Genomic DNA, 25494 nt, shown 5'->3' on the forward strand with positions numbered 1-25494 from the left:
GGCCGGCGCTGCCGTCGAACCAAAACCGCTTTTTGCCCCCCCTTTCTATCCTCTGGTCCTTCTCAGCACCCACCCTCCCTCTCCGTCATTATACCTCGCTTTCGCAATACTCGTCGCCGCCCAGGTGTCGCTTTGCCTTGTCGTCTCTTTTCGGCCATCCTGTGCCTGCTACCCACGCTCTCTTCGCGTTCAGTCTCTCTTTTTCCCCCATCGACGCCGTTCACTCCTTCCGGCCGTCTTTGCCTCTCTCTTCTGGGCCACGCCCGTCCCCTCCTTACTGTCCCTCGGCCATACATCCTTTTTGCGCTGAAGCCCTGTCCGCGCTCAGAGTCTCAGTCGATCAGTTGCTCCTGTGCCTGACTAAAGCAAGAGAGCTTGGATACTACAACGACCTGGAGCCATACCCTTCCGCCGTCGCCGCTCCTTCTGCTTGCTGCCGCGCCCAACGCTCTCCTGAGCCCGTCCGACACTCATCTTGACCCGTCTTCCGACCGCAACGTCTTGCTTTCCTTCACGACCCTCACGACCGTCAACCTCTTGGATATAACCTCGACCTCGACCCTCTTACAACCCTATTGGCCCGAGTCAAGGCCGAATCCGATCTCTCGCTGCTCCGCCCATCGCGACGGCCATGCAGTCAACCACGGCTCCTCAGCCCACCACCATGGTCACGACGCCCGTCTCGGCCACGTCGCCGGGCGCTTCCACGCCTGGCCAGTCTGGTCAGAACGGCTCTGCGCGCCGGCCGCCGCGCAAGTCGACCCTGACGCAGCAACAGAAGAACCAGAAGCGCCAGAGGGCCACGCAAAACCAACTCATCACTCTCGAGATGGAGTTCAACAAGAACCCTACTCCCACTGCTCAAGTCCGAGAGAGGATTGCGCAGGAGATCAACATGACGGAGCGCTCGGTGCAGATTTGGTTCCAGAACAGGTTTGTCGAACCATCTCCAGATCCTCCCGCACGCGACGCTAATCATGGCCCAGGCGAGCTAAGATAAAGAACCTCGCTAAGAAGAGCATCGAGAGCGGCGAGGATTGCAATGACATTCCAGAGTCGATGCGCCGGTACCTCGCCATGCAGGCGATGGAGTCGGGCAAGACCCTGCACCACAACTTTCTCAGCCGCGGAGGTGGCATGCCTTACGGCCATGGCATGCTCCTCAACACCGATACGAGCTCTTCCAAAGTCGGTTAGTAGTGTACTCGTGTCTCACACCAGTGATACCTTGCTGATAGTCTTCAGTCATCCACCACTTTGTTTGCCGCTCTCTCACTATTGGTTCATGGAAGCGCGTCGGGCAAAACTCGATGGATCTGGTCATCTTCTACTCCCCTGAGAAGTGCTGTGTGACCTATTATATCAACAATGACTCGGCAGGCTACAAGATCGAGTATCCCTTTTCATCGATCAAGAACATTTCTCTCGAGCTCGGAGATGCAAACGCCGCCGAGGGCGCATCGCCTTCTGGAGGCTTGATCGTGGAACTCATGCGACCCCCGAACTTCTTCATGGACTCCTCCGGCTCCGGTGGTTTCTACCAATGCGGCGACTTTACCGAGGACCAGCAAGCGTCTCAGGTCTTGGTGCACCATCTCGGCGGTTCACCCAAGGTTCTTAGTGGACAGCTCGCCAAGCTCGTCTCGCTCGAGTCTTTCCAGAACAGGCACAGCTATTACGACCCGAACCAGCTCGCCATGTCTGCCCCGGTTTCTCCCATCAATCACAGGCCAGCATCCCAGCCGAACCACTTCGTCCATCCCCACTCGGGCATGTATCACGAAAGTCCGTTTGAGATGCCACCACCTATGAGCGGTGGCGGCCATCTTCAGCCTCCTCCGGCCAGGGGTCACAAGCGTCAAAGGAGTCGATCGGTGCCTGTTGCCATGGATTTCTCGATGCTCCGACAGAACCCAATGCAGCCGTTCATGATTCAACCACCACAGACGTCGTACCCGGCGTCCTACACCCCGATGCCGACGACGCCCATGCCGCAGACGCCGATCTCCCAGACCCCCATGTCGCAACCACAGGAAATCTACGCGCCGGTGCCGCAACACAGCATGTCTGGCCCTATCGGCCCCAACCTCAGCATTGACACTTCGGCTGGGTACGGCATGGACTTTAAACAATACCCGATGTCTGCAACCACGGCCAACTCGCCTTCCGAGTACGGCACGCCCGGCTTCTACACCTCGAACCCGGGACCAGACAACATGCCCCAGGCCACGTTCAGTACGCCGTACAGCAACCCCTACCTCTCCCCGCTCCCAGACCAAACTAGCATGCCTGCTCAGTCTGTTTCTCCCATGTCGGCCATGAGCCATCATGGCGACCCGATCATTGCGAACCAGTCGCCGCCCCTTACCTCGTTGGGGCGAGCATCTTCGGCGGATCTCTACCCGATGACACACGACAACGGCATGTCCGACGACACCGTTTCCCTCAGCGATATGTATGCGAAGCAATCCTTGTCGTTGCCTTTCCGGTCGCCCATGGGCGACGAGAATCTTGACGATCTCGACATGTCGAATCTCGTATCGTTCGGCACGATTGACCCGTCAAGTCTCTCGCCCGGGCAACCTCAGCAGCAACCGACAATGTGACCTGCGCCGCGGATATTCCTGCGGAAGCGCAATGCGCCCGAGCCCAAAGCTAATCCCTGGGATTGACCCGCGGTGCACTACATGTTAACAACCACGCCAAATTTTCATATACCCCTTTTCCAGCGGCATTTTGTGTGCGAGCTGTTTCACGTGTCGTCGAGTAGTTGCCGCCAACAACTAATATCGTAATCGATCGAGGAATATCCCAGAATACCAGTTCTGGAGGTTTAAAGAGACCGGGAGGATCAGTGCCCAGGAAACCAGAGTTCGGCGTTTGCTTCGGATGGCTAGTTGAGGAGTGATGGGAAATGGGACAACACGGCCGGTACAGAAATGAAGTTGACTGCAAAAGGCGGACTGGCTGAGCCTGCGCCATCCGTACTTTTCATGGCTGAGCTGCGCTGCGCTGAAACATGGACAAATCGTGTTCAGTTTTTGGATCCAACTCTTCTGGTCTTGTTTTCTTTTCTACCGCTTCGACTTGTCAGCATACCGGGTTTTCGGCTGCTTTTGAGCCTTGTTTTTATTGCTGGTCTGCTGGTTCTACTTCTTCACTTCGTCTCCACCTCTTCTCCTTCTCCTTACAACCTTGAATCGCGAGAACGCGTGCCTTCGCTTTCAACATTTTTCTTTGTTCGCGTGGTCTCCACACAACTTTTCTTCTCCTTGTCTACCGTGAGCGGAAGCCTTCTTTGCGGATCTCTCGAAACCTGCGGCACGCTCGGCGCACACTTTTTTTTCTCTTTTTTTCTACTCTTTCTTCTCTTCACATCTTCTTCACAAATTTTGGGAAATAACCTTCTCAAAGATCGTAGGGTGGGAACAAACTGCAATATCAAACATACATGTGGCAAAGATCTTTGGGCGTCACCAAACACACACCAGAAACGTCTTTTATTCTTTTTGCCGCCATACACGGAGGCGGGGGACAGTCGAGACGGAAGCCTGTCAATTGAGGACCCGTTTCGTTGGCTCTCTTGGTTTGAATTCTTTTCTTGTTTCTTCCTAAATGTGGTCGATTGGAGCCCCCCTTTTTTCAAACGCCGCTTTATTCTTTCTACTTTCCCATTTGTGGTTGTCCGAGGGGCCCGGGTGGACCGGGGAAAGCCGTGTGTCATCCTCCTCGTCCCCTTCTTCTAAATCCCCCCTCTACTACTCTAAACCTTGTTCAGGTGTTGTGTTGACGGAGTCGGTGTAAGAGTGCCCGGTGTGTTGTCTGTCTGTGTCTGTATTTTCTCCCTGTTTGTCTTTTGTTTTTCCTTGTGGTTTTGGTTGGGCTTTTTTCCTTTTTCTTTACATATACCTCCCGCTGCGCGGAAGAGTTTTATACCGTATCGTATCGTCTTACAAGGAAATTTTATTTCTTTGTCTATCTACCACTTACCTATCTATGGTCTGCTGTTGTCTCTGACGATGCGTGATGTAATGGATTGGATGGGACGAAAGAGGTGGGTTGACTGCGTATGTGAGCGGCGCAGTGACGTGGGCGTGCTCACCTCTGTCTCTCTCATCTACCACCACCACCACCACCTCACCATCCATGTCCCCTCAACCTCACCTCGCCTCTCCTAACCTAGCCTACCCTGGCCTAGCCTAGCAGCTGGCTAGCTGGTGGCCCTACGCACCAACGCAGGTACGACAGGACAGATAGGGCTGAGGCCGTGGAAGGGTCCGTGGCCAAGTAGTCGCGCGAGGATTGTGCGTGGCGTGGGCATGGGCATGGGCGTGGGCATGGCATGGCATGGCGTGCGGGCGGCCGCGGCGTCCAATGCTAACCCGCACCACGCACGTCCCACATCCCACATCCTTACCTTTTGCGCACCAGCGGCGAGCGGCGGCGGCGGCGGTCGTCGGTCGGTCGGCCGGACGGTCGGTCGTTCGGCGTACTCGGTCGGGGTGAAGGCTGGCTGGCTTACTGGCTGGCTGGCCGGCTCGTAGATCAGGGGTCGGTGGTGGTGGTGGGCGGGTTTGGAGGCAGACCGAGTTCAGTTCGCGCGCCATCGAGGTTGCCGGGGGGAGTAGGTAGTACTGTAGGTATGCCTTTGTTTACCTTTACTGGCTGGCTGGCCAGATTTGGACATTTGGATCCCTGCCTGTATACCAATACTCAGTGAGAGGGCGATCGATGCTGAGCGACGCGACACCATGCCATGGCGTTTGCGAACACGAGATTCTTCGCGCGCGAGCGCGCGCCTCGCTTTTGTCTTGCCGCTCGTTGTTTGCACTACATGGCTATGTGGTTAGCTCCTGGTTGGGAGGAAAAAGGATGTCGGTCGCGATGCATAGTTTGCTTTGCTTTGTTGGAAGGGCTTGCTTGGTGCTCCTCTATCGGGCGGCAGGTTGCGTGCGTGCGTGTGTGTGTGTGTGTGTGTGTGTGTGTGTGTGCAGGGAGGCAGGGAGACAGGGAGACACCTAGAGGCGGGAGGATTGATGGAAAAATGGGAACGTGGCTGGCTGGCTGGCTAGACTAGGCATGTGGGTAGGGGACTGTGCGGACTGGGGACTGCCGGTTTAATATACGCAAGGCTGTCTGTCTGTCCCTCGTGGGTGAGGGTTTTGGTTCTCTGCTAGGTGGCAGTTGTCTGTCTACTTTGTGCTGTGGGTGCGCGGTAGAGGTAGGTAGGTTTGTTTTTATGGGCCCATCGTGGTGTACATGGCAGATCGGATGTGTGCGTCTGCTGGTTTTTCGAGGACCATGGCCGTGAATGAGAGAGGGTACCAGACGGATGGGTCGTTGATCCACTGCTTAATTGCATAACCAACAAACGTTGGTAGATACGTGGACCCCCTTCAATCGAGCTGCGCTTCTGCTTCTTCTGCTTCTTCCAACTGTCTTCTTGCCGCTGTTCTTGCGCTAGAAGATGAGGGAATCTATCGTTAGCAGCTAGCTAGCTTGATCGCTAGTTTTGCACGCACTTTTCAGCCGCACCGCTACGCTAGCGTTGCTAGGAGTACGAGTGGGAGTGATTTTTCATTCACTTACCGCACTGCCTCCCGCGCCCCCCTTACAGTACCTGTCCTGACGCGAATCGCTCGTGATTTGAGGCGTCGCGCGATGTCGCTGGCACTTTGATTGGGGGCCTGTCTATGATTGAGGTGGTGAAGTGGCGGGTTGTAGACTATGCCTGATGATGGGATCGATCGTGTTTCTTGCTCTCCTGTCGTTTGCACATCCTCTTTTATACAGTCGCATACCTTACTACAGTGCCACTTGCGCGGCTACATATCATCTGCTTGGTCTCCCCAGTCGTGCAAACATGGTCCATGAGGAATCATTCGTTTGGACACCGCATGCAGTCTACGCTGCTGCTTGGCCGGATCAGACATAGTACTGACTGCCTTTGCCCTGAATGGCAGGTTGATCTGCCGCCTGCCCAGTGCCGCTGGCGCGCGTGTCGATCGTCATACTTTGGTGAATGGGAAGCTGACCACAGCGTGCTTGCATGGATAGGGGGGTAATTCAAGAGTGGTCAAGGCAGGTGGTACTCCTAGAAGTCGGGGTGCGCAAAGTGTCGTAAGCACTTGGCTTGGCTTGCCGTTGTGGCGGCGGCCGTGGGAGAGGCTGGATTACATACGATACGTAGCCATGAGCCACGGCCGAAAGTAGGGAGGAAAGGCGCGTGCTTTGATGACGGACTGATGTTGCGCCAGTCTAGACGTCGACGTCCAACTGCGATTGCGTTCTCCTCATGCTCTTGGCCGCTTGCCAAGTTGTTCGCCAGGGCGGCCATGGATCGACTGCCTGGATGGATGGATCTCGTCTCTGGAAATGAGCCCGAGCGGAGGGAACAGCGGGAGCGACCGAGGCGGCCGGAAGGAAGATCGGACAGCAATCAGAGCGACAGGATGAAAGGAGCGAGGGAAGGATCGCAGGTAGCTAGCCACTCGGTAAGCCCGGATGAGGCATGGTCAGATGAGATGATGCGCCTCTGTGACTTCAACGAAATCCGAGAGTCGGGTGTCCAGAGAATCAACGCTTACTGAGGCGCGCCGGTGGACATGAGGACGACTTGGAGTTGGAGACGTTGACATGAAATGAAGGGAGTGGGTTTGAGGATGTTTGGCTGCTGATTGAGTCGATGTGTGGCGCGACGACGTCACGAGCCACTTGTGCCCCCTTTGGACAAGCCATTGGTGAGGTAATTACGGAGGCAGAGGCAGAGGCAGAGACAGAGACAGAGACAGAACCAGGGACGGCCGAGATGGGATCTACGGCAGGGAGATGGGGGGTTTGGCGTTTTGATGGGCGCGAGGCCGAGTAGCGCGTGTGGTGGCGTCAGGGGATAGGTTGCGGATGCGGTAGGTGGTGAGGATTGCAATGGATGTGGCTGCTGAACTGGGCGGCGAAGATTTGAACAAGGTCATCCGATAAGTTGATGGCGAGATGAATGGCGATGAATGGCTGGCGGTTGTCTACAGGAGGATCGAGTCGGGAGCGAGGAGACGGCCATGGAAACAGAAGCAGGTGTTCTAAATTGGTCAAACGCCTGCAGCTGTCAGTCAACCCAGCGGGAAAAGGTGCATGGCCGGCGCAGAACTGGCGGCCCTTGTCGCAGACGAAATGATGGACTATTGCTGACTGTCGTACTCGTGGTTGCCGAGTGCCGCAACTTGTCCATGGTCGTGTATGACCAGGTGGAGCATTCGACAGGGAGTTGATGCGAAAGGTACCCGTGGCTGAGGGTTGCCCGACACTTTGCGCACGCGAGCTGTCCGACGACGACGCGCCGTCCACCTCACCGCACCTCGACCTCTCAACTCACCCGACACGTCGACAACCCATCCCATCAAGCCATCGATAATGGCGTCGGCGAGTCTAGAGACACGGCATCACGTAGAAGCCTCCAGCGGGGCCACCGAACATGCTCGCTTCCTATCTCGACCTCGCAAGGCTATCCACTACCTTCAACATCATCACCACGAACCAAGGCACCCGAGCTGATCTTGCAAGAATAGTTGCTGCCGCCTGATGCCCGAAACAATTTCTACACGCACGCCGTCTTCGTGCCAGTCCAAGTCCGACGGCTGTACCGTGCCGGGCCGCTCTTCTCGTCTACTTTCCGACTTGCCGTCTTCCATGACGTGCGTCTGCCTTCACTTTCTCTCAGTCTTGCAAGAAAGAGGGGTCGTTTCCTGGAATAGGACAAGTGTCGACCATGTGTCCTGCACGCGCGGGTGGCAGATGACAGTGTTGCGCGCTCGATTTTCTGCGGACTTAGCTCCACCATTTCCGCTTCTCACCCAGCCACTAGTCTCTCCCCAAGTCCGTTCGGTGGCCAGCCACCAATTGTTTCTCCCCTTTTAGATCTCCCCTACAGTCGAGTATTGCCCATCATGCGTCGACAGGTGGGGCACAGGAGCTGCTCACGCTCCTCGCGTCTCGCCGAATCGCCGACTCTCTGGCCCATCCTGTCGCCGCCAGCTTGGCTGCCTCTTGTATTGCGACGAGGTGTACACCGGCAGCATGCCGCTTCGGGAAGGTGCCGTGTCCTTCACTGCCGCCCCAACACCCGTCACGATATTTCTTGTGGCTGGTGGGACTGCGAAAAGAGCTGCGGAACCCACCCTGGCGTGAAACGCTGCGCGTTCAAAAACTGGACATGATGGATTGTATAAGACGAGCGGACCGTCGCTAGAAGCAATCCTTCTGGCGCCGTCAAGATATCCGGATGTGAGAGGGAGTCTGCTCTGGAGCCTGATCCTTCAACTCATATTGTTTGTCGACTCCAGCCTCACCTTTTTCTCCCCGTCGGCCCGCAGGATTGACGTGCCGTAATGATACTTCTTGTCCAGTCGTTTCTGGTGTTGCTGCTATCTTCCCTACACTTTTTGCACGCTTCAGCCAAGCCCCTACATATCCGGACCAATGTGTACCGCAACTCTTCGACGGGCGAGACGTACGTTCGCGGCCCCGTCATAGAGCGCAACTTTCCGGACCCGAGCATCATCTACTGGAACGGCACTTGGTGGGCATTTGCGACGGAGAACGACTCGGTCCACATACAAGTGGCCTACTCGGCAGACTTTACGGACTGGACGTACATGGAGGGCCAGGACGCGCTGCCAGACCCGCCGGCGTGGGTCAACGCGTCGGCGCCAAACACGTGGGCCCCTGACGTGAACCTCATGGTACGCCGCTCCTCGCCCTCCCTCCCTGAGACGCTTTCCATATGCCGCCTTGCATGCATGCATGCGCTTGCTTGAATCGTGATTGACATCCTGGCCCCAGGAGGACGGAACGTTTGTTATGTACTTTAGCGCCACCACCGTGTACAACTCGAGCCTGCACTGCATCGGCGCGGCCACGGCCACGAGCCCGCAGGGCCCATATACTGCAGAGCCCACGACGCAGGCCTGTCCCCTATCTCAGGGCGGCGCCATCGACTCGTCGGGCTTCAAAGACTGGCAGGTCAAAGGCAGTGGGTGGGGCTCCACCAGCGCCATCAGCGTAACTGGAAGCAATGGGACTCACGATGATTGCTGGAACAACAAGACATGGTGGGGTGGCGGCAGTGGAGGGCAGAGATACATTGTGTACAAAGTTGATGGTGAGTACAGCAACAGGGAAGCTAACAAGCAGAATGAACCATCCAGCACAACTAACCCCCTTCTCCCCACTCAGGCCCCCTTGAAATACAACCAGACAATACTAATGCACGACAGGCAACGCCCTGGGCAACGGCAACGCCAACAACACCGGAACATGCGGCAACACGATCCCGCCCCTCGTCCCCACGCCCATCATGCTGCAAGCCGTCGACAGCAGCGGGCTCCACCCCGTCGGCACGCCCACCGCCATCCTGCAGCACGCGGGCCTCTCCGACGACGGCCTCATCGAGGCGCCCTCGCTCTTCAAAACCGCGTCCGGCACCTACGTCCTCTTCTTCAGCAGCGGCTGCTTCAACAGCGACAACTACACGGTGAGCTACGCCACGGCGGATGCCGTCACTGGCCCGTACACGCGCGCCGACGCGCCGCTGCTGGCGACCGGCAGCGTCGCGCTGGGCAAGGGCTTCGCGGATGGCGCGGGCGGCGTCTTGAGGAGCCCCGGCGGCATGGATGTGTATTGGGATGGCCGGCATGGCGTGCTGCATGCGGATTTCCCCGACGTCAACACCAGGGCGCTGTGGATTGCTGAGATTGACGTCGTTGATGGTGTCGTGTCGGCTTAGTGTCGCACTGCCTTTTCCCTCCATTGTCTATCCTCTTTCCTTCTTGATCAATCCCTTAGTTTGCCAGCGCGCGGCATTTGCATTCTTTGGGCGTTGGGGGTGGGTCTATGCGTTCTTCCAGCTACATTTGCATTCTGTACATTCAGTCCTCCTACCTCGAGCATGGCATAATATTTCTCTTTTTTTGCACTCGACGACGTTGTTTGTATTTAGATCTAGACTTTGTCCTCGCGGGAGCGTGTGTCGTCATGTATGTATGTACGTATCACAGCAGTATTAATGTCTACAAAGCGCGCTTTACTTTTGCTCGGGCGCTGTCTCGTGTTGTACCTACTGACCTGACTGCCCCTTTTACGCTGAAACTAGTTAACTAAATGCCCTCACATCTGCCGCTCCTTTCCTTCGATTTCCTCGGTCACCTGTCACAGCTTCCCACCCCGTCCTTTTGCGAGAGGGTATATGCATGCTTCCTGTTAAATGCATTGTACTGTCGATGAAAGTCCTTCCGGCGTCGGTTACTGCCGCGACGCATGCTTGTGGCTATGTGCGTTTGGGGATATACAAAGTCATTTTCTGACTGACTGAGTGCTGGGGTGAATGATGAGCACCGACGACAGCAGCAGCAAGAGAGCAACTGAACAAGCGATGATCGCGGGAAGGAAGAGTGGGAACCGAAGAAGAAGAAGAAGAAGAAGAGGTAGAAGAAAGAGGAGAAGAGAAAGGAGGAAGAAATGGATGAGGCAGAGTATAGCGAGATGGAAAAGACACAGAAGGAGAAAGGAACACGGTGCCAGAGAATAAGAGAACGACGGCCATGCGATAATGCCTGATGGTGTGATATGTACGGGCTTGCGTCCTCCTCGCTGCTCTCAATGCTGTAACGGCCCAGAGCCACACCCACCCACTCGATAAAGCCAAAGCCATGTCATTCGATGCCATACCATACCATGCTATACCGGGGCCACTCCATGCTCTGCTGCTCTGCTCCGCTCGCCAAAAGAAAGAAAACCAGGCCAGGCCAGTCCCTTAACCAACCGAATAACCGCTCCCAACCGCACGCTCTGCTACCTCCTCACCGACACACAGCGCACTCCCATACTTCAAGTCCTGCTTCCTCCCTCTACCGAAAAAAGCGCGCACCTTACGAACTAGGATCCACGTGCGTCGGCTTGATGTTCAGCGGCTGCGGTGTCTGCCGACCATCCTGAGGCGTAATCGTCCCCGCACGCCCCCGACTAGCCGCCAGCGCCGCCAGCCCTTGCGTCCCCATGCCAGACCCAAAATTCGGCTTCTCTCTCACGCCCTCCTTCTCCTTTTCTCTCTCGCCGTCGGACGGCTGCTGCGCTTGATGTTGCGGTTGCGTCGCTTGCGGCGTCGAAGTGGGGAGACTCGGGACGGCAGTCGTCGTACGCGTTGGTGCTATCGTTGCAGTTGCCGGCGCGGTGGCAGTTGTCGCGCCGTCGAGGCTGATGGATTCGGTGACGGTGACCATGGGCGGCGGGCCCGAGGGCTTGGGCGTGCCGTGGGCGGATGGCAGTGGTGAGGGCGTTACGGCGCCGGAGGGGGCCACGGGCATGGCAATGTCCTCGGGCGAGTTGGGCACAATCTTGGGGGGCAGGCCTTCAATGTGTATGCGTTTGGCCGAGTTGTTGTAGGATGCTGGGATGATCTGGAGACAGTTAGCCCGGGGTTTTGTCTGGTGCTGGGGCAAAGTTACCTCGATGATTTCGTCGCGCGGAAAGTCGAGCTTGGGAATGTCGGTAGCATTGCAAGCCATCAGGTAGCCGTACAAGACTCGTAAGACGCTCTCGTGCGCGATGATGAGAAGGTCATTTTGCTCACGCTCAAGCTCCAGGATGATGGGCTCTAAGCGCACGGCAAGGTCATGGTAAGACTGCTACGGTCAGTTTCCTCCCCAAAACGTAAACGGTAGTACGTACTTCAGCCCGGGGATATCTGTGGTGGTAGGGATCGGCTTCATGCTTCGCAACTTCTTCCGGAAACAGCTCTCGAATCTTCTTCTCCGTCATCTTCTCGCAGACGCCTGGATGCAACTGGCTCATTTGACTCCGCTGCCGCACGCGATAGCCCAGGTCTGTCAAGGGATTCGCAGTCTCTACTGTCCGTCGCCGTGTCGAAGTCCACACTGTCAGGGGCTTCAACTGAGCTATGGGTCCACCCTGCTCCATCAGAGCCTTGCGCTCCTCTTCGCGGTGCCTCAAGAGCGTGTCGGACATTTTCCGGGCATAGTCCTCGCCTTCAGGGGAGAGAGACGCATCTGCCTTGTACGAATCCTCAGTCTTGGTGGTGCCAGCACGCGCAAAATACGTGTGGCGCGACTTGATGTGCAAGTTCAAGAGGTAGAAAACGATGCGCTGGGACAGGTAGCCGAAATTGCAGCTGTTGACAATGACGCGTTCTCCGGCATTGACCATTTTGATCCAGTGAAGATCCCGCTCTTCCATGGTCTCAAAGTGAGGTATCCGCGAGGCGATTCTCTGCAAGTAGTCCTTGATGGCGTCCTCGTCTCTCCATCCAACGTAATCGGGCGAGGAAATTTTGACGCTGCGGACGTTTTCTTCGATGATTTTCTCGTCGGTGCATTGCGACTCGATGAAGAGGGTCTGGATCTGACGTTTTGCAAACTCCCTTGCCAGCGCAGCCCTGCCCGCGGAAATGGCATTCACAGCGTCGTAGATGGCGACCTGGCCGTTTTCGTGTTCCAGGAAATGGTAGATGTCTTCTCGGCACTTTTTGAGAATCTTGTTGCGCAACAGCACAGAGCTCGGCGAGGCGTTGAGGAAAAAGTAGTCATGGGGCACGTCGTTCCCCTCGCCCATGGTCGCTCTCCTGTAGTCACCCAGGTGGAATACATGGGTCTTTACGCCAAGCCATCGTAGATAGCGGGCAACGGCAACGGAGATGTGGGTCTTGCCCCTGGCAGGTAAGCCCACGGTCGCAATCACTATGCGGCCAGAGTGGAACAAGCGGCCTGATTCGGTGCTGTAGAGCTGGGCCGGAGCCATTTCTTCCTTTTCTGGCAAGTCATGGATGGCGTCGATAAAGGTGCTCGACCTCCGCCTGTAGCGGGGCGAGTTTGCCGCCGCCTCGGCGGTTCTGCAATCTAAATCAGCACCGGCATTCAGAACATCACAGCACGACTGAAGGCGCAGATGCGCAGTGTTTCCAACATCACGTGTTCAAGATGGGGAGTGAAGGACGTACAGCAGAGTATCCATAGTTGGTACGACGGCACCAGCAGAGGAACCGCGTCAATAAGATTGGGGAAGAATGCGCAGGCCAGGGGTGGGCCAGCTATAGCAGGTGGTGGCCGTTGATGCCGTGGTGTGGTGTCGCAGTCTGAGGGGGAGAGGCGGCGCGGCTGAGGGGAACTTGAAATGTGAGCGCGCGCACGGCGTGGAAAGGTGCCCGGACAGATTGGTAGCAGAAGCGTATGCTGCGAATAAAGCTCTGAGCTTTGGGCACACGAAGAAAAAAAATTCAGAGCTGGCGGTTGCAAGAGCAGTTGGAAAGAGCCTGGGTTCAGTAGTGGAATGCCGGCAGCCGTCCAGTCCATCAATGCCCGCCGGTGACGAAGGTCCGCACGTGATGGGCTGCGCCGATTGGCCGGCGAAAACTTACGTCGTCGAGCTTGATGCGAAGATGCAATAGACATCTCTCTCATCCAATCCCGCCACACTTTTCGCCCGCCGTCTCGTGCTCTCCTCCATCGGGCGCTCCTCCTCCCCTCTTGCAACCCTCGATTCGCCATCCTCTCGCAACCCCGTCGTCATGGCGTCGATAGAGAAGGCCGGCACGGCCCTTGACGTGCTCACCAACAACTCGGTCTACAAGAAGCTGCAGGGCTACTACAACGCATACTCGGAAAAGAGGGAATCATTAGGCCTTCCCAACCCCGGCACCATTGACAACATTGCAAAGGAGGTCCAGCGCGATGTCTTCACCAACAACCACTCGTTCTCTGGCTTGCGCGCAGAGTTGACCAAGGCCTTCAGCGTGGCGCCCATGTTCCAAGTCTGCCATGCCTTGTCCATGGGCTCCCAGCAGCTGCAGCCGTACCAGTACATGGTGCTGTATGGCTCGCCCAAGGTATGCTCGGCCGATTCCTAGCCATCCACTCCCGCTAAGGCGACTCTAGGTCTTCATGCACGGAACCGTTGACAGCGACTTCTCCGTCGGCGGCCGCTTCAACTACCGCTGGACCCCGGGCCTCGTCACCAAGACCACCGTATCCACCAGCGCGCAACAACCCATGCTGCAAGTCGAGAATGACTACACCGGCGCCGACTTCACCGCGTCGCTCAAGGCCATGAACCCATCCTTCCTGGACGGCGGCCTGACGGGCATCTTCATGGGCAGCTACCTCCAATCCGTCACTCCCAAGCTGGCATTGGGTCTGGAGGGAGTGTGGCAGCGCACAGCGATGAACCAGGGCCCGGAGTGCGTCCTCAGCTACGCCGCCCGGTACAAGAGCACCGACTGGATCGCCAGCGGCCAGCTGCTGGCCCAGGGCGGCATCCAGGCCTCGTACTGGCGGCGACTGGCCGAAAAGGTCGAGGTCGGCGCCGACGTCAAGCTCGAGTTTTCTCCCGCCATGGCCATCATGATGGGCGCCCCGCCCAAGGATGGCACCGCTACCCTCGGCGCCAAGTACGAGTTCCGCCAGAGCACCTTCCGCGCTCAGGTCGACAGCAAGGGCAAGCTGGGCTGCGTGTTGGAGAAGAGGGTGGCGCCGCCCATCCAGCTCACCTTTGCCGGCGAAATCGACCACGTCAAGGTAAGTACAATCACCCATCTTGCAGGAACTCGCTGCTGACCTAGTCTACCACCACAGAACCAAGCAAAGGTTGGTCTGGCCGTCGCCATCGAAGCGGCCGACGAGGAGGTCATGGTCCAGCAAGAGTCCGCCGCCGCCGTCGCTGCCGCAAGCCTCCCTCCTCCGTTTTAAACACCCTAAGATACTTCTACCCAACCAATGGAAACTCGGCCCCGTCCAACGGCCTCTCCCAAAAAATACCACGTCGTGTCCCTGAGTCTGGGTGTATTGGCGAATCGTGCGCGGAGGAGCGTTGAAAGCGTGTAGGAGCGGTTTCCCGTTGAGATGGAGCTCAAAAGCGCTTGAACATGCCGAGGTGGTGTGCGGGGGGAAAAGAGCATTTGAGTCCCGGAGATGGCTGCCAACCCATTCCATAGAAGTTCTTTTTTGTCAATGGGTCGTGCCCTCTCACATCCGTTGATTGTACTCTTGTTTTTTTCTTCTTTTGGGTCCCTTATTTTCGACTTCGTCAAGCTGGGACGCAGCAGCAAGTGGCGGTCCGTGTTGATCCTAGCAAGGCAAGAAAGAGGACTTGTTTTTCACTGATGGTCTGGGATGGGAGATGGGGGTGCAGGTTTCACGGCGGACTTTGGCTCAAAAGCGCGGTAGGTACCTTCCTTGGCGGGTCTTGAGAGAGACAACTGGGCGATATGTGTGGGCGGTGTTAGGATTATATCATTGTACATATAGCATTGCAGACGGAAAAGCCCGTTTCTCCACTCTTTTTGGATTGTCGAACAATTTCTCTTCTGTTGGAGAGGAGGGAGACGAGATGGGAGGTTGTTGGCTTTGTGAAAAGAGGAAATTTTTCATCTGAGCAGAGAAATAATACAATTGCCACTGAAAACATGAAAGTCTGCTTCCGTGACTCTCGTTGACCAAGACAGCCTCCTCCCGAATAGACCTCTGAAGTATTGATGCAAGTATCCCCCATCACGCTTCCAAGTACTCCGTGGTAACGTTTTGCCTGTTGTTATTGAGTAGACTACAACGCAGGGCGGGCTTCGCCAGGCTGCTGGATCTGGGCGCCGGGGGTAATGACCTGTGAAAAGACAATGTCAGCGAGCCGCTCTGCATGATGTTTCAAGACTAATCCATGCCGTGTCAAACTGCGGATGATGGCGCACTCGCACGCGACCAAAAAATCCGCAGCCAACAAGCGACGTCATCGACTCACCTCATTGGCGCTCTGCGTCATCTTCATCTCCTGCTCCATGGCGAGCATCTGCTGCTCATCCATGTAGGCGAGGCCAAAGGGGACGCCGAGCAGGAGGGCCGAGGAGCTGACGACCCACAGGGCCTTGCCGCTGAAGCTGAGCCCGGTGGTCAGCCACGACGAGACCGACTCGTAGCTCTTGGAGAGGAAGCGGCGCTGGCTGGCGGGCAGGATGTCCTTGAGCGCGGCGATGCGCTCGGCCAGCGTCTCGTCGTCGGCCGCGACCGACGAGATGTCGCTGCTGGCGTCCGACGACACGGACGAGGCGTCGTCCTCCCAGTCGTCGTCGCCGCCGTCGGTCGGCCCGCGTTGCGCGGCGTAGAGCTCCTCGTCGGGGACTGTGTTGCGGTGCCCGTCTGGTCAGCGTGATTTGCGGGGACGGGGGATAAGGGCTAGCAGGTGCGGGCCATCAATGTGCGCTTGTGTGGTGTAGCGTGGTGCTCAATGGAGATGGAGGAGGGATTGGGAGCGCGGACCTTCCTCGAGCCTAACCATTCTGGCGGAGCGTCGTGTGTCTTGTCGTCGCTGTAGATTTGAGACGGAGGGAGGGAGAGAGCGGTCAAGGTCCTGGAGAGGAGACGCGGGTGGAGGTTGGCGCGGAGGGGTTGTTTGACAGGTCGAGTGCCGTCGATGATGATGATCCAATGCCGACAACTTTTGAGGTTTCTGTCCGCCCCGGGCGGTCCAAGCTTCGCGCCGCCGTCTGATTCGCCGCTAGAAATACCCGCAGCATGACGTCCGCTCCTCCAGACGCGTCTCCCCGCGACCGAACACCGCATTGACAAGCCTACGAAATTGAGACCACGCCCTTTCTTCTCTGCCCTTTAAATTGAGTCATCGCATCCACTGCCGCTCTCTATCTCAATGTCCGGCGCCAACACCGTCATCGACCTCAAGTCGGCCTTTATCCGCCGCCAGACGCGCATCCTGTCGCAACCGCTACAAGCACCGCAGCAATGGAAAGATGACTGCAACATCCCCGACGCCACCGTCCGCAGCGCCATGCGCGAGGGTTAGTAAACGATCAAAAGATCGAACCCAAAATCATGATCAATCCAGCTTAGCTGTCCATCGCAAGCCTTCATCCCATCCCATAAAACTGTCTCAAGGCCATCATGCCATCATCCATCTAATACAAATCTCACGCAGTGAACCGGCGACTGGTCCGCCACAACAAAACCGTCTACCCGTCCGTCTCCATCCGCCACACGGCCGAGGCGATCGACAATCTGTACTGGCAGCGCAGCGCGCCCAAACCTTCCTCCGCACCACTCGACGCACCACCATCCTCATCCAACGCCGTCGACGTAGACCCCTTCCACCCATCCGCCGACCTCACTTCCCCCGCAACAATCGCCTCGCTGCCACCCTCCTGGTCCGACGTCGACGACGACCAAGCGCGCTCCCTCCTCGCCTCCTCCCAAACCACCACATCCAAACAGCAACCTCACCACAACCAACTCGCACAAGCCTACACGACGCACGCCACAACCCTGCACGCCCTGTCCGCTCGCCGCGCCGCCATACGCCGCCAACTCACTCGCTACAAAGCGCTGCGCGCCGCGCTGGCGCCGCTGGCGCAGCCGGAGCGCAACGTGCAGCCCAATTTGGCGACGAGGGATGGGGCGTTGGCGGGGGAGATGGCACGGTTGAGAGCGTTGAGTGTGAGGATTGCGGCGAGGGTGGGGGCGCGTAGGGAAGGGGGGGAGGAGGGGAGTGCGGGGAGGAAGATGATGGAGAAGGGGGCGGAGAAGGGAGATGGAGAGGGTGAGGATGGGCTCGTGGTGGTGTCCGAGACGGCGGAGAAAGAAAGAGAGCGGCGGAAGTTGGGCCGCGTTTTGGAGTGGTAGTGGTAGGAGACAGTACTAGAAGAAGAAGAAGAAGAGGAGAAATAATGATAGTACAACAAATATCATTGGTTACACCAAGAACACCCAGTCCGATTTGCAAACCCATGCCCATAATGCTAGAGCCTTACCCAATACTATCTATATATACATGTCCCTAAACAATGCCTTCCCTATCCTACCAAAAACCAACCCACGACGCCAACGACATGCAAGCCCCGTCCTGTAATCCAGAAAGGAAGAGAAGAGAAAAAACGCCAGTCCAATCTGCTGCCGCCCGCTGCTTGCCCACCGACCCTTGGTCAATCCCCAATGAAGCTTCCCAGCAAGCCGAGAGCTCAGTAAGTAGGCAAGCAAGCAAGCAATGCAGCCAGAACCAGACCACAATCCATTCCGAGCCCAGGCCTTCCAAAAACAAAATCGCCGAGGCCATGCCATGCCATACCATGCCAACCGTTAAACAAGAGTAGGAAACTAGACCAAAGGAAAAACAACAAGAAGGAAGAAAACGCCTTATTCTTTTACCGCCTCTCTCCCCCTCCCACACACACCCCCCTCTACGCCTCCTCACCCGTCTCAATCCACCGCCCAAAGTCCCTAACCTCCTTATACGGGCTATACCGCGTACAGATCTCCTGAATGTCGTACTGCAGAGCCGGCCAGCCAACAATGTTCTTGCGGATGAGGTTGCGCATGAAGAGCAGGAGGAGCGTGATCTTGCGTTTGGTGTCGGCCGCGTCGTCGGCCGGCGCGTACTCCTCTTGTTCGGCGTCCTCGGTTGCTGATGCCGCCGCCACACCTGCAGAGTCTACGTGGTTGGCGTTGTCTGTAGACGAGGATGAGGTGGTGGCCGTGGTGGTGGTGCCCGCCGTTGCTGACGCTGCTGGTGAAGAGCCAGCGTACGACGAAGAAGCACCGCCTGAAGGTACAACCACAAAGTCGTGCAAGCCCGGCGCCGCGCGCGTGGCTGGGCGCTGGCGTTCGAGCTGGCGGAGGCCGTGCTGGATGTAGCCGCAGGCGATGATGGTGGGGTCGAGGTTGAGCGGAGCGAGGGCATCGTCGGCGTCGGGGTGCTTGGACGACTGCTGGAGGCGCGCGAAGACGGCGTTGAGCGTCTCCATGGACTGGATGTCGAGCGGCAGGTTGACGAGGAGCTGGTGCGCGTCGGCGCGGTCCATGCGGGGCAGGATGTCGTCGAAGTTGGTGGGTGTGATTTGGAGGGGCGCAGGTTTGATCGAGTCCTGCGGTTGCGCTGGGGATTCGAGAGACGTCGAGTCCGACTCTGCGGCGGCAGTAATGTCGCCGTTCTGCGAGACTCCGATACCATTGCTTTTGGCTCTTCCCCCTCTGATGCGAGCAAGAATATTCTGTACTGGCTCGAAATCCACGTCTGGCACCTGCCTCCTCAAATGCACTCCCTGACTATCCAAGACTTCGAGAAAGTACTTGGCCTTGGAAGTGACGATTTGGGCGCCATTTGGGTAGACCAAATTCCAATCTCCGAGGAATTCGCTCGGGCTCCAGGAGCTCCTGCCGGAGCCGTTTTGGGCGTCTGCGAGTGGCGTGCACAGCTCCAAGTTCAATGCCAGGTACCTGGATACCGTGTATGCGATGTCCATCCTCAACTGAGCGGGGCTATAGCCATTCTTGTCAAATTGCACATATAGGTCTAGGTAATGCTCGTATTGAATCATCGACTTGACCCAGAGGGTGAGCGCAGGGTGGTTGGCGATGGCCGTGCCGGCGTTCAGCTCGAATATATAATAGAGGCAATGAAGCGTGTGGAAAAGTCCTATGGAAGACCATTGCAATGGAACTAGAGCGTCATCACAATTGAATTAGTGCTTGCACAAAGAATACTCGGCGAGGCTGAACAAACACAGAAAATCCTGCTGCGGTAGCGCATCAATGGACTGCATCAGCTTGACCGTCGTGACGAATGGTGTCGCATATGTAGGTTTGGTGCTCATGCCAGGGGGTGGAGGATCCAGCCCCAGGAATAGCTTCCGGGACGCGTCCGTAGCGAAGACGCCATAGACCAGTTCGAAGCTCTGGCAAAAGAACTCTGGGTGCGGCTCGGTGACTTCGAACAAGGATGTGGCGTCCAGTTGCTCAAAGAGAGCTTGCAAAAGCGGGTGGAGCTTCCGCTTGGCCACGGCATCGCGAATGGCAGGGAAAAATTGCGCGTCTCTATCGTGTGCGAGAAGCTCGCCGAGGAAGTTGACGAACTCGGGACTGGGCGGCGGCATGGCGGTGTTGGTGGAGAGCGCGTCGGGCGCGGGAGTTGGCCTCGAGGTAGCCATCTCTTGAGAGATGCGCTGCGCCTGCTGCTCGAGGCATGGACTGCGGCAGCGAAGGACGCTGCAGGCAGCTTTAAAGAGTGTCCGCTCCGGTTGTTGAGAAGATGTAGAAGTGACGACGGGAGCCAAGCCAAGCTAAGCTCTGAGCCCCATCGGAGTTAGCGGCGGTAGGGCTGACAAGGATTCACGTCACGTGCACCCAATTGGAATCGAGGTGGCTCAGCACTGTAAACACTGTTTGGTCCGTCTCAACGTCCAGAAACCAGCCCAACAAGACTAGTCCACATGGTAAAGGCACGGGGAGGCGGCACAGTTAGAGCAAGTTGATCGTGCCAAGGCGAGCTCCAGCCCGTTCAAACAGCCAGTCTAAAGTCAGAGAATGCACCAAGAGAAGAGGCATTGTCCAACAACGAAACAACACAGGATGACGGCCTTTTCTAGCGCCCGCGGCATGTCCTCAGAGAGGTACACAGGAGACCGAGTCCAGGCAGCAGTGGGCATAGCCTGCGTGACGAAGCCCGCACTTGGCAGAGGCGGGTGGTCCACTAGAAAAATGGTCCTCTGAGCAGTGCATCAGACAAAACAAGACGATGACATGCAGGAATGGCATTACATGTGACGGGTCGTAGTGCCCGTCAATGTAACGCGGTCGAGCAGCCGAGCCCATCACGCGGGAGCTCCCTTTCTTGGCCGGGCCCCCGGATGACGGAGCCGGAGCGCAGGCCGCGGTCCGCTCGGTACCTACACGTTCTTCGTTCTTCGCTGCCCGCTGGAGCTGGAGCTGGAGCTGGGCGGATGGCGGGAAAATGCGGAGAGCTTGGACACCACAGGGACTCGTATCCGCCGCTCTATGCGATACCATGATGCGCCCGGGATCGCGAAGATTTTTTCTCTCTCCTGTCGCATTCGTCGTCGTGCTCCTTGTGTTGCAGCAAAGGCGTCATGGCGTCTCGCCTGTCGCTGTCGCTTGCCTCGACGCTGCGCCGCGCCCATTGATTCCAAGCTCTTGAAACCACAACGGCGGTAATCGTCACAACAACAACAAAACATGTATCGACAGTCGAAGAAGAATGGGGGAGTCGCAAGATAGTCATTAGTGATTCGTCACTACGTAAGAAGAGAAAAAAAAGTCGAAGCCAAGAAAGGAAAAAACAAGACACTCGTAACCAGCAGCTTCCGCCATGCCGATGACCTTGCAAGAGAACCCGTCAAGCCCAATGTCATGAGCCGTCTAACGCCGGATGGTGGTCCAGATTAAGCCGTGAGTCGCTGCTGCAAATGCAGAGGCATGGCATGGGCCAAGAAGAGAAAGGAAATCGAGTTTGGGTATCGAGGTGTGGATGATTCAATCGACATTCCAACGCGACTAAAACTTTAGGATGATGTACCTGTGGGCGCGCGCAGTCAGTATTGGGGCGCTCTGGTGGTGGCAGCGCGAAAACAGGGCGAAAACGTACAGCGCGTGGATGATACCGGGAATGTAACCCAGAATCGTCAACAGGATGTTGATGAGGAAGTCGGCATTGCAGCCGCGCTCGAGGAAGACACCAAGAGGCGGGAGGACAATGGCGAAGATGATCTTGATGATGTCGCTGGAATCCAAAAGTCAGCTCAGCGCCTGGAAGCCGAGGGGCGCGCGCCGCGACCTGGCCATCGAGGTCAGAGGGCGGCGCAGGGCAGCAAAGACTCACCTTCCGGTGAAAGGCATGGTGGCGGTGTGTAGTCGAGAGTATAGACTGAGTGTGTATGTGTGTGTGTGTGTGTGTGTGTGTGTGTCTGTGTGAGAGGTGATGGGAGGAACGAGAAGCGTGGTGGAGAGGAGGCCGAGTGGTGGTATTTATTGGCGGACCTAGGCTACGAGCCGATGACGTACGGGTCCTGTCAAAGAGCTGGAGGTCGGTGACGCCTGCGCCTGCTGAGCCTTGGTTGTGAGGACTCCATCCGGCTGGACCCAACGCAATGTCCATCCGCGCATCCCGACGCCCCAGGCAGTCAGCCATCCATTTCCTCCTCCGCTGTGGCGCCACGCCTCCCGTTTGCTGTGCACTGCTCAAGACACTGATGAGCCTCGACTGCGCCAGCTTTCGCTTCGTTGTTGCCGTTCGAATCAAGTTTTTTCCTGCGCCACAGCCCGTCTCTACAGTGGCTGTATCGACGATCAGCTCTGCTCTCTGGAGCTCGCCATCTGCAAACGCCCTGTGGCAACCAGCGAGCTTAGCCAAACATGGCAAAAGGCCGTCATCTGATCTTGGAAGTAAAAACGCGGACTCAGCCCTGCTGCATCCTTCTGCCCGTTACCTTGGCATTCGCAGTCATGGCGCCTGCAACATCAAAACAAAAAGCCAACACTCAATAATCCGCACGCTGCGGACCAAAAGAAGTCCGCTTAAGCATATATTAAACTAGCGACCGTTCGCCGGCGGCTAAAGCTGAACCTGACAGCCCTGACCCTTGACCCCATTGTTGACTGAAACACTCCCTTGTTCTTGCCGTCAACCTGTTTGACAGGCTCAGAACTCGCTAGCTGTTTGGCAAAGCTTGATCATTCCTGCTTGACCTCAGACCAATGAGTCGAAGCAAATGTCCCACCACGACTATGCTGTCGTGTCACACTTCATCACCAAGTATTGGAGCAACATCAACTGCATGAATCAAAATCGTGGATATTTCGTTCCTATCATTCTATACGCATTTGTGCCAATCATAAGCAAAAGGAAACTTCCTCCCCCTAATGGCCTCGCGGTTAACAAGATCCATTAGTCTCCCACCCAAAGTCCTTGCTTTTGGGGTACTGCATCCATTACCACTCTGCTTTTCCGACAGCTCCTCAGACGACCCCGTCTGCGCCAACAGGCGCTTAGATGAGGTTGGTGAAGGCACGGTTGACGGGCGAGCGGAGGGGCTTGACGTCCTTGTAGAAGTTGACCGTGGCGACGGCGCGCTTGGCAATGCCCTCGGGGGTGAACTCGAACTTGGCGTACACCTCCTTGTAGGGGCCCGAAGCACCGAAGCGGTTGAGACCAAACTGCTCGTGCGAGTACTTCTCCCAGCCAAGGGTCGACATGACCTCGACCGACAGGGTAGGGATGCCGTCGGGGATGACCGACAGCCTGTAGTCCTTGGACTGGGCGTCAAAGACCTCCATGCAGGGCATCGAGACGACACGGGCCTCGATGTTGTGGCTGTCCTTGAGCGTCTTGACGGCCTCAAGGGCAATGCCGACCTCGGAACCGGTCGAGACAATGGTGACCTGGGCGTTCTTGTTCTCAAGAGCGACGTAGCCACCCTTGATGCCGTTCTCAATGGTGGAGCCCTCGAGCTGGGGCAGGTTCTGGCGGGTAAGGGCAATGATGGAAGGAGTGCCCTTGGAGGTGAGGGCCATGTAGTAGGCAGCAGAGGTCTCGTTGCCGTCAGCCGGGCGCCAGACCATCATGTTGGGCAGGGCACGGAAGTGGGCAAGAGTCTCGATAGGCTGGTGGGTAGGGCCGTCCTCACCAAGACCAATCGAGTCGTGGGTGGCAATGTAGATGACGCGCTGGTGAGCGAGGGAGGAGAGGCGGACGGCACCGGCGGCGTAGGAGACGAAGTTGAGGAAAGTACCACCAGCGGGGATGAGGGTGCCGTAGGCAGAGATACCGTTCATGATGGAAGCCATGCCGTGCTCGCGCACACCGTAGCGCAGGTAGCGGCCAGACCACTCACCGATGCCGAGCTCGGGGGGCTGGAAGTCGACGGCAGACTTCCAGCGAGTGTTGTTGGAGCCCGTCAGGTCGGCGGAACCAGAGAGCAGCTCGGGGATGGTGTCGTAAATGGACTCGAGAACAGTCTCGGACAGCTTGCGAGAAGCAATGGCAGCGTCGGTAGGCTTGTAGGTGGGGAGCTTCTTCTCCCAGCCCTCGGGAAGCTTGCCGGCAAGACGGCGGGCAAGGTCGGCGTGGAGGTCCTTGTGCTCCGAGCCGTACTTCTCGAAGAGCTTGTTCCACTCAGCCTCGAGGGCAGCACCCTCGGAGGCCTTCTTGCCATACAGGTCGTAGACCTCCTTGGGGACGACGAAGGACTGCTCGGGGTCGAAGCCGAACTTGGCCTTGACCTGCTTGATGTCGTCGGCCTTGAGGGGGTTGCCGTGGACACCACCGGTGCCCTGGAGCTTGGAGCCAAAGCCAATGGTGGTGGTGAGACGGATCATGGAGGGCTTGTCCTTGACGGCCTGGCACTCCTTGATGGCCTTCTCAATGGCGTCAAGGTCGTTGTCACCGTCCTTGACCCAGACGGTGTGCCAGCCGTAGGCCTCAAACCTCTTGGTAACATCCTCAGTGAAGGCGCACGCGGTGTCACCGTCTGCAATTATTGTTAGCACAAAGTTCGATCAACCGTTCGAGTCTACTCACCAATGGAGATGTGGTTGTCGTCGTAGATGGCAATCAGGTTGCCGAGCTTCAAGTGACCAGCAGTGGAAGCAGCCTCGCTGGCAACACCCTCCATGGCACAGCCGTCACCGAAAAAGGTGTAGGTATAGTTGTCAACAAGGTTGTAGTTGGGCTTGTTGAAGACAGCGGCAGTGTGGGCCTGGGCGATGGCAAGACCAACGGCGTTGGAGAAACCCTGGCCAAGAGGACCAGTAGTGACCTCAATACCGGGGGTGTCGTGGGACTCGGGGTGGCCGGGGGTGATGGAGTCGATTTGCTTTGAAGAGTTTAGCGGGTCTGATCATCATGGTTGCAAGATAAGAACTTACGCGGAAAGCCTTGATGTCGTCCATGGAAACGGCGTAGCCGAACAGGTGGAGCAGAGCATACTGGAGCATGCAGCCGTGACCGTTGCTAGATGATTGTCAGCGATGGTCCATAGCAGATTGCGACTGATTCAGTCGGAGAAGAGTTCCGCCAAGCCATTGCGTCACAGGTGAAAATTGAAGCTCCCAGCTAGAGGAGCACCACGGCCATCTTGCCGTCAAAAGACAAGATTGGGGCAAAAGAGCTCAATTTGCAGCTGTGCACACGGTGGAGCTAGAGAGACGTACGAGAGAACGAATCTGTCACGGTTGATCCACTTGGGGTTCTTGGGGTTGAACTTCATGAACTTGTTGAACAGGACGTGGGAGACGGGAGCCATGCCCATGGGCGCACCCGGGTGACCCGAGTTGGCCTTGGCGGTGGCATCGACCTGTAGGCAGGATTTGGGTCAGCATTGAAGGGTCTGGCGATGGAAAAGGACGTTGTTGAGAGTTTGGCGGGGTACAAGGTGAAGATGAGGGGGAGGGGGAGGGGCAGGGGCGGGTTTGGTTGGGCAACGTACGGCCAGCGTCCTGATGGTGTTGATGGCAAGCTGATCAATCTCTCCGTAAGCCATGATGGACGATTGATGCGAGGATGGGGAGAAAGAGTGGTGGGAGAGGAGGATGGGAGAGATGGAATGGATGGAGGGGAATGACGGAAGAAAAAGAGAACGGCGGGCGGGTTTGAGACGGGTGCATGGGATGACGGCAGAATTGGTGGGGCGCCAGCCCCTCGGGAGCT

At 57.1% G+C, this 25494-nt stretch overlaps 11 protein-coding genes across 11 annotated transcripts; 6 read left to right on the forward strand and 5 right to left on the reverse strand.

Moving 5' to 3' along the window:
• Window positions 1-151: 151 nt before the first annotated feature.
• J3D65DRAFT_170306 (uncharacterized protein) lies at window positions 152-2773 on the forward strand. The gene is made up of 3 exons (XM_066794248.1): window positions 152-933; window positions 987-1192; window positions 1246-2773. Exons 1-3 carry the CDS (start codon window positions 632-634, stop codon window positions 2604-2606), a joined length of 1869 nt encoding a protein of 622 aa, XP_066649995.1. The 5' UTR covers window positions 152-631; the 3' UTR covers window positions 2607-2773.
• J3D65DRAFT_170510 (uncharacterized protein) lies at window positions 2631-3882 on the forward strand. Its single transcript, XM_066794250.1, has one exon. The coding sequence runs from the start codon at window positions 2940-2942 to the stop codon at window positions 3744-3746; it is 807 nt and encodes a 268-aa protein (XP_066649996.1). The 5' UTR covers window positions 2631-2939; the 3' UTR covers window positions 3747-3882.
• Window positions 3883-8146: 4264 nt separating this feature from the next.
• On the forward strand, window positions 8147-10086 carry J3D65DRAFT_170714 (glycosyl hydrolase). The gene is made up of 3 exons (XM_066794253.1): window positions 8147-8735; window positions 8836-9154; window positions 9270-10086. Exons 1-3 carry the CDS (start codon window positions 8382-8384, stop codon window positions 9776-9778), a joined length of 1182 nt encoding a protein of 393 aa, XP_066649997.1. The 5' UTR covers window positions 8147-8381; the 3' UTR covers window positions 9779-10086.
• Window positions 9709-10235, forward strand: J3D65DRAFT_170681 (uncharacterized protein). The gene has a single exon (XM_066794251.1). The coding sequence runs from the start codon at window positions 9886-9888 to the stop codon at window positions 10150-10152; it is 267 nt and encodes an 88-aa protein (XP_066649998.1). The 5' UTR covers window positions 9709-9885; the 3' UTR covers window positions 10153-10235.
• Window positions 10236-10818: 583 nt separating this feature from the next.
• Window positions 10819-13433, reverse strand: J3D65DRAFT_170693 (6-phosphofructo-2-kinase/fructose-2,6-bisphosphatase-like protein). The gene is made up of 4 exons (XM_066794252.1): window positions 13004-13433; window positions 11719-12895; window positions 11496-11672; window positions 10819-11447 (listed from the first exon to the last, which is right to left on the reverse strand). Exons 1-4 carry the CDS (start codon window positions 13015-13017, stop codon window positions 10920-10922), a joined length of 1896 nt encoding a protein of 631 aa, XP_066649999.1. The 5' UTR covers window positions 13018-13433; the 3' UTR covers window positions 10819-10919.
• Window positions 13434-13570: 137 nt separating this feature from the next.
• On the forward strand, window positions 13571-14747 carry J3D65DRAFT_562342 (eukaryotic porin family protein; the record flags this gene model as incomplete). Its single annotated transcript, XM_066797556.1, has 3 exons — window positions 13571-13888; window positions 13938-14576; window positions 14634-14747. 3 exons carry the CDS (start codon window positions 13571-13573, stop codon window positions 14745-14747), a joined length of 1071 nt encoding a protein of 356 aa, XP_066650000.1.
• Window positions 14748-15278: 531 nt separating this feature from the next.
• Window positions 15279-16509, reverse strand: J3D65DRAFT_642333 (mitochondrial outer membrane translocase complex, subunit Tom22). The gene is made up of 3 exons (XM_066801976.1): window positions 16308-16509; window positions 15793-16169; window positions 15279-15657 (listed from the first exon to the last, which is right to left on the reverse strand). Exons 1-3 carry the CDS (start codon window positions 16324-16326, stop codon window positions 15601-15603), a joined length of 453 nt encoding a protein of 150 aa, XP_066650001.1. The 5' UTR covers window positions 16327-16509; the 3' UTR covers window positions 15279-15600.
• Window positions 16510-16589: 80 nt separating this feature from the next.
• J3D65DRAFT_663006 (kinetochore complex Fta4 of Sim4 subunit, or CENP-50-domain-containing protein) lies at window positions 16590-17762 on the forward strand. Its single transcript, XM_066802643.1, has 2 exons — window positions 16590-16843; window positions 16981-17762. Exons 1-2 carry the CDS (start codon window positions 16696-16698, stop codon window positions 17679-17681), a joined length of 849 nt encoding a protein of 282 aa, XP_066650002.1. The 5' UTR covers window positions 16590-16695; the 3' UTR covers window positions 17682-17762.
• J3D65DRAFT_642338 (uncharacterized protein) lies at window positions 17745-20072 on the reverse strand. Its single transcript, XM_066801977.1, has 2 exons — window positions 19558-20072; window positions 17745-19494 (listed from the first exon to the last, which is right to left on the reverse strand). The coding sequence occupies exons 1-2, from the start codon at window positions 19979-19981 to the stop codon at window positions 18236-18238; spliced, it is 1683 nt and encodes a 560-aa protein (XP_066650003.1). The 5' UTR covers window positions 19982-20072; the 3' UTR covers window positions 17745-18235.
• A 1136-nt stretch (window positions 20073-21208) lies between these two features.
• Window positions 21209-21771, reverse strand: J3D65DRAFT_642345 (UPF0057-domain-containing protein). Its single transcript, XM_066801978.1, has 3 exons — window positions 21670-21771; window positions 21436-21570; window positions 21209-21366 (listed from the first exon to the last, which is right to left on the reverse strand). The coding sequence occupies exons 1-3, from the start codon at window positions 21684-21686 to the stop codon at window positions 21345-21347; spliced, it is 174 nt and encodes a 57-aa protein (XP_066650004.1). The 5' UTR covers window positions 21687-21771; the 3' UTR covers window positions 21209-21344.
• Window positions 21772-22620: 849 nt separating this feature from the next.
• Window positions 22621-25385, reverse strand: J3D65DRAFT_642346 (Transketolase, thiamine diphosphate binding domain-containing protein). Its single transcript, XM_066801979.1, has 5 exons — window positions 25274-25385; window positions 24999-25141; window positions 24714-24798; window positions 24367-24661; window positions 22621-24316 (listed from the first exon to the last, which is right to left on the reverse strand). Exons 1-5 carry the CDS (start codon window positions 25325-25327, stop codon window positions 22836-22838), a joined length of 2058 nt encoding a protein of 685 aa, XP_066650005.1. The 5' UTR covers window positions 25328-25385; the 3' UTR covers window positions 22621-22835.
• Between the last annotated feature and the right edge of the window lie 109 nt (window positions 25386-25494).

Source organism: Phyllosticta citribraziliensis, assembly GCF_038025025.1.
Source record: "Phyllosticta citribraziliensis strain CPC 17464 chromosome Unknown J3D65scaffold_16, whole genome shotgun sequence".
Taxonomy (NCBI): Eukaryota; Fungi; Ascomycota; class Dothideomycetes; order Botryosphaeriales; family Phyllostictaceae; genus Phyllosticta; species Phyllosticta citribraziliensis.